The sequence below is a fragment of the Chaetura pelagica genome, unplaced genomic scaffold (assembly GCF_000747805.2).
Source record: "Chaetura pelagica isolate M959 unplaced genomic scaffold, ChaPel_1.0 scaffold343, whole genome shotgun sequence".
NCBI lineage: Eukaryota > Metazoa > Chordata > Aves > Apodiformes > Apodidae > Chaetura > Chaetura pelagica.
In genome coordinates, this window is record NW_009952873.1 from 2,152,733 (window position 1) to 2,159,565 (window position 6,833).

The window sequence follows — 6,833 nt, forward strand, 5'->3', positions numbered from 1 at the left end:
CAGTTGCAGTTCAATCCAAGACAAGTGCTTAACTCTCAGCCTGTAGTTGTTACATTGCGCCGTGAGGGATTGCCTCAGTAAATTGAGCTCTGAGGAGCAGAACTAAAGCTTCTCTGTTTTAAGTTCTCACTCCATTGACTTTCTTGGGAGCTGGATCGGCCTCCATGTGATTTAGCCATTAAGCCAAATTGAATCTTCACTAGCTGTCAAAAGCACTAGACATTAGATCCGGAGCAACCAGTTGTTGTAGGAGAACTCTGACCTCTCACTGCTGGTCCAGAACATAGTCATAGGCAGCAGGTTTTGCTTGCAGTATGCTTGATTGCCATAATCACCTACTCCTTGGCAAGCGAATGCAGAGAGCAGGGGAGCTTTCTTCTGTGTCAGTGAGTGAGGCAGAAAAGAAACCTCAGTGTTTGGCTGCTTTCTTCAGCAGAAAAAAAAACCAAACTAGAAGACATAGTGCTGCCTCCTTCAGAACATCCTGGTTTTTTCTCATTTTCCTTGATCTCCCTCACCAGATACTGCTGGTGGTAATTTTGCAGCTGATGCCAAACAGCTCTGCTTGGCACGTGGGAACTGGCAGAGGCACAGCCTTGCAAACATGCAGGACACAGGATGGTCGTGGGAGAGCAGATGTGAGCCTGATGGTGAGAGCATGAGGAGTGAGGGCTGGGGAGTAAGCTGCTGTAACATGGAGCAGCTCTGACGGGGAGGGGATGCCAGCTCTTCTCTTTGTGAACTGCCAGTGCCTGTGAGCACTGGTGGGATCTCATGTACCATACAGTCTAGTTCCTGTCTCTGAATTAATGGGAAGAACAAAGGCAACCTGCATTTTCAGTTTATTTTGAGCTTTGTTATTCTAGAATGTTTTTCAGTCTTTCTTTCTCTGAGCTAGTGCAGGGAGGAGGGAGTGACCGCCGTTCCTTTACATCACGTAGGTGCCCTGCTCAGGGTTTAATGCTCGCCGGCCTGAACTGTCAAGACTATCTGTTAATTTTTCATGCCAGATTTTCTGGGCTGTGATGCATCTACAGCCCCCGCAGACTCCTGAATATTGAAAGATTGAAAGGTATCGGGGAGAAGACAGCACAAAAAGCTGGGCTTTGCTGTGTGAAACGCGGTCCCTTCTGCGCGGCGAGCCCTGCTGGTGCGGGGACGTGTCTGGGATGGCGCAGGGTTGTTGTTAGGGCCCGCAGCGGGGCCCTGCTCCTCGGGGGTGGGCTGCTCTGCTCCAGGGTGGGGGTGTCCGCCTTGGGTACCACCACCCCTGCTTGCTCGTGTCTTTTCTGTACCGCTGTCCCTGAGCAAGCGCCTCTCGGCAGAGATGGAGGTACAGAAAAGACAGGAGCAAGCAGGGGTGGTGGTGCCAAAGGGTCCGTGGGTTTGTGTCAAGAGGATGCGGATGTATCCCTGCAGTGATAGCGTCAGTTCCTGGTGCAGGTGGTAGGAAGCGGACAGGCTCCCATGCGTTCTCTTTTCATAGCTCTGAGGGCAAAAACATGCAATACCGTGTTGCTCTGCGAGACTGGGGAATTGCCAGAGCCCACACAGAGAGGACTCTTCCCCTCCTTCTTTCCCACAAGTCAGTAATCTGCCAGGGAAAAGGAGGGTGGGGTGGGGAGGTAATGCTGGAGGCAATATGACCAGAAATAGAAATATCTGGGAGGTAAAAACACAGCAGTTGCAACCGGAGGAAGGGGAGACTTTTGTCTCTCCTGAAGGGCAAATCAACAGAAATTGGGGAATAATCAAAGCAGCTATGAACTGTGGTGAATTCATTGCATTTCAGCCAGCTGCCAGTGTGGCGGGGACAGCCGGAGCTCTGCCTGATTGCACTCCTCTTCCCGCAGGCCGTGTACAAGCTGGCGGACGTGGCCTGCAAGTGCCACGGCGTGTCGGGCTCCTGCAGCCTCAAGACCTGCTGGCTGCAGCTGGCTGACTTCTGCAAGGTGGGCGCTGAAGGAGAAGTACGACAGCGCCGCTGCCATGAGGATCAGCCGCAAGGGCAAGCTGGAGCTGGTGAACAACCGTTTCAACATGCCAACCCAAGAGGACCTTGTCTACGTCGACCCCAGCCCGGACTATTGCCTGCGCAATGAGACCACCGGCTCGCGGGGCACCCAGGGCCGCCTGTGCAACAAGACCTCAGAGGGCATGGATGGGTGTGAGCTGATGTGCTGCGGACGGGGCTATGACCAATTCAAGAGCGTCCAGGTGGAGCGTTGCCACTGCAAGTTCCATTGGTGCTGTTATGTCAAGTGTAAAAAGTGCACAGAGATCGTCGACCAGTACGTCTGTAAATGAGAAGAGCCACCAAAGCAACAAATCTATATTATATAAATCTATATAAATATATTTTATATTTGTATAAATAAACAGATGATGATAATAATTAAAGAAGCTTATTTAAGAGACATTTTGGTTTTGAAATTTCCCCCATCAGGCTGGCTGGTTTGCCATTGTTGCAGTTCTGCTGGGGAGTTTGCCTTTGGGTGCATCTCCCCTTGGATGTTTCAGTCAGGGTGAAGAGGCTGAGGAGCTGCTGACAAAGTGAAGTCCTCCCTGCACACAAGCACATACTATTTCATTACAGAGACAAAGCCAGCAAGAAGGAAAAGAGTGGCTTCTTTCTGCTCTCTCATCTGTAAATGTCAGCATTTTGCATAGTTATTGCACATCTGAAGTTAACAGCCAGACATGGGTGAGTCCTAGTACCTTGAGTTTCAAACCCTGCCACTCCACTAAACTCACTGGAGAATTTGGAACCAATTCTTGTTCCCTCTAAACGGCTTTGCAGCATTAGAGGAAAGGTTAGCCAAGGGTCTTCCTCAAGAATATGGCTTAAAATCCAGAGTCCTGTAAACCATTCCTGGACACTTCACAGACCACACTGTGGTGGAGGTAGGTTTACAACCTGCTGTTGTGAGGAAGGAAGGTGTGACCTGTGGCTGACCAGTGCGGAGCCTGGGAGTCCCCATGAAGTCAGCACCCAGCTCTTCTGTACTGCCTGGGTGAAGGGGAAATTGTCCAGCTCAGACTACAGGGCTGTGTGCATGAGGGAGATTTTTTTTTTCCTTTTAATCCCATGCTGAAACTTAATTTGTCAATATAGAGGAGAAGCTGCCAGTGCCCAGGGATGGTTGTAAAGGCAATATACGTCATGTTTTCTCAGTAGAAGGAAGCATTGCATGCACATGTGCACGTGACTGCATAAGCACTCCTCATACCTCTGCTGGTTTTCCTCTTTGAAGTGGATGCAGGTGGTCACCTTGTTCAGCTCTATTAAGTCCTCCTCACCCCCGTCCCAGATGTATAGTTTCTCTTCAACATTAAACACCCCTCAATGACATTTCTTTCCCTCTCTTGCTTGTGTATATCTGTGGTTTTGTTTTATTCTTTTGGTGGGGTGTCTTTTTTTTGCTGCCCTGTATTTCAGAGTCCAGGGGCCATGCTTTTACCCAGCATAAGCTAACCAGATACATTTGCTCCCAGAATATGGGCGTATGTTCATGAATAGAAGTATTTTCTGTGTTTTACATTGGTAATAAAAGAGTATAATAAAATTCTACTAGGGCAGAAGGCATTAACAAAGTCTGCTAATCAGTCTTACCATGTTGGGATTTAAGTAGAATCCAATTCATAAAGCAGGGAACAAATGCTGCTTCTAGCACAAGACATTTCCTGTGCCTCTCGGCATCTGCAGAGTTCATTTGCAGTCAGAAAAATCGAGAGAAGCCAGTCACCAAAATGTAAGGGTTTGCTAATATACATCCTCTTTGTTACTGACATTCCAAGGCTGTTGTTTTTTTGGGCTTTTTTACTGTAAATTTTAAAATGCACAAAATAAGCCAGTAAGCAAAGAGCCAGTCATGAAGATTATTATTTTTTATATTAAACCTCTGTTTCTTATAAAGCATTGCAGTTTTACAGATTCCACCATTTCAACCACCAGAGAAGAATTTATATGTACTTTTCATACTTTAAATATTTGAGGACTCCAGAAAAGCAGAAGGAAGAAAAATTATGTTTAATAATTAGGAGCTGTTGTTTTTTTAAACCAATGTGTCTAGTTTTTATTTTATTTTTTTTAATCCAACAGGCAATATATTCCCTGGCATCCCAGAATGCAGTTTCTTGGAATATAAACAGTGGCCTAGATTTATTTTATTATATAAAATCCAAAGCCAGTGGTATTGTAATTCAAAGTAACGGAAATAGTTTTCCATGCATGGAAAAAATGTGAGTGCAATGGCCTGATCCAACTCCCATTAAACTTCAGTGGGAGCTGGACTGAGCCCAAGATTGGATCAAATGTGTGAGCTATTCACTCCTGGGATACTATACATTTCTAACCCGGCAATAAAACTTAGTCTACCTTGGATACATCTAAAAAAGACTTTGCTTCCCACCACCCTCACCTCATGTTCTTGTCCATCCTTATTGCATCAGTACTTAAAGGTGTCAGCTATTTGTATATGACACCCTCAGGCATTGTTAATGTATCTAATAATTCCAAATGATTTAATTTGGCCTTCCCAATACAGACCACACATTTCAGGGAGTCGCAACTCTCCTTGCAGTTTGGCACCATAATTAATTTTGTGAGTGTAAACAACTCTGGGAGTGGAAAAGTTGACATTGTTAGGCCTACTACTCGTCTGGGTGTCCCTGGATATGTCCTTCTTTTTCCACCTAAAATGTTGTTTGGATGGAAAAAGAGATGATTTTTGGCCTTTTGTCCCAGCACGGTGGACCTCTGGCAGCCTGGGTGGAGCCAGCAGTTCCTATTGGACTGGGACCATAAAGCGATAAAAGTGACCGTTGGATTTTTTTCCTTCCCCTCCCCATTTTTACAAGACCTAGGTTTCAGTCTTTTCTACTTTCTGGGAGCTTTGTATCCAAAAATTCAATCCCACTAAACTCTAGTTTAAAACTTAATTTCTACGGTGCCCACACATAAAAGAACCTCCTTAGGGTGGTAGTAGGTATAAAATAAGAGCACAGCCAGTTTGGTTTAATGCAACAGCAAAGAAAGTCAAACAGAAAGCTGTAGCAGAACTGCTTCTTTACCATGAAAGTTAAAAAGTGCTGGATTTTAAGTTGTGCCTTGTTAGATGCACAAAGTGGTAGAGGGATGTAAGGGTGTGGAGTTAAGCTTGATTCTGAGCTCTGCTGATTATCTGCTTTGTAATCTCCAACAAGGTACTTAATTTCCTTGCATTTTAGTCTCCAGCCTCTTCCTGTATAAAATAAGGAACCGAATATTTCTTCTTTCTGAAAAGCTCTTGGAGAAATATGGCTGAAAGAAACATAATTGAAGGCTTACCCTCTGAGCTCACTAACTCTGGCAGGAGGACAGCTGTATCCCCATGGTGAGGGGACATGCTTGATTCAGGACAAAGAGGCTCAGCAGCACCTCAGAGGGTCAGGTGCTCGGAGGTGGTTGCTGGGGGGCTCAGCAAGAGCCTTGCAGGGTTTGTTGCAGCAAAGCTCTACTCCAGCATAAAGCTGGAGGAAAGACTGTTCTATAAAAGAGAGGTGAACTCGGGGCTTGTTTATTTATGGGTATTGAATATCTTGTAGCAAGGCTTAGGGGGGTTAGCCTGGTTTCTGAATCAAATACCTGCCTGCTCAAATTCTGTTTGGAGTTCATATGGATAAGATATTCACACAATACGCTGTTATTTAGTATGTGCTGGTAACAGGCTGCCACATTCCAACCCTGAAGTCACTGCATTTCAAGGCTGATAGAAATGACCACCCGTAAGTCATGTAAAACTAAAATATTTTGGAGTTAAAGGCTCTATGCAAATACACAGTTATTGCAAGTCAGTGAACATCAGCTACTAAACGGAGCAGAACAGGATGCAAATCTGTCATCATTTTCCAACTGGCTAGTAATACATAAGTTATAATGTGAATGAATGAGGCCTTAGTACGTTCTGCTGCAAGGTAAGCTAAGCAATAGCTGATCCCAGAACAAACGGAAACTTTCATTTTATATTCATTATGATAAAAAGACTGGACTCTAGGCCATTTGCATCATTTGAAGGCTCCCTTTCTTTGTCCCCAAGAAGTCTATGCCTATCCAGAGCTCAGTGTAATGGACAGACTGCTGCTTTTTGCAATTCAGGAAATAGCCAAATTGAACCCAAACATGGAGCATGAGTGTAACTTACACTTTCTATATGGACCCCAATTTTGTAGTCCAGAGAAAGTACAAATGAAACATATCTTATTTGGTCATATAAACTCAAACATGCAAGGGTCTCTTTTGGCTCACTTGACCCAGTCCAAGGAGAAGCCTAGGAGGTTTAAATTACACTGGGAGCAAATTTTGATCACCTGTGGCTCCAGAAATATAGTCAGGATGTTCATCAGCTGACACAGACATAGAACATTCCAAGGAGACCTTGGGAAATATCTCCCAGCAATTGAAGGGCATTTCTCAAGCAACTGTTCCGGAACTGCTTATATGGTCACTCACTTTCACTTTTATTTAACTACAGTTCAAGTTAAATAGATTCTAGAAAATAATCTATGAAATCAAGTTCACTGAATGGCAGACTCTGAAGGAACTGTCATACAACAAACAGTGAGCAGATGTGAACATAATATTGGATCCCCTTCTCCTCAAAGGTAGACTCTGGCTATGTCTAATCCATGGAGCACAGTGATGTGTCCCATCTCCTTGGTCCCAGTGTGTGTCCTGGACATGTCCTGACTCCCTGCCAGGGGAGGTGCAAAGGCTCCATGTACAAAGGCTGATGGATAGTGGGTAGCCTGTGGCTCCAGCTCCAGTGTAGACAGCTGGTGGCTTTGGGGCTTGA

At 45.2% G+C, this 6,833-nt stretch overlaps 1 protein-coding gene across 1 annotated transcript in view; it reads left to right on the forward strand.

Annotated features, from left to right (window-relative positions):
• The window catches only part of WNT5B (wingless-type MMTV integration site family, member 5B), a 15,895-nt gene extending 13,438 nt beyond the window's left edge, over nt 1-2,457 (forward strand). Inside the window, 2 exon segments of the mRNA XM_009995205.1 lie at nt 1,854-1,957; nt 1,959-2,457. Coding sequence (XP_009993507.1) covers nt 1,854-1,957; nt 1,959-2,307 — 453 coding nt within the window. The 3' untranslated portion in view covers nt 2,308-2,457.
• The last annotated feature ends 4,376 nt before the right edge of the window (nt 2,458-6,833 follow it).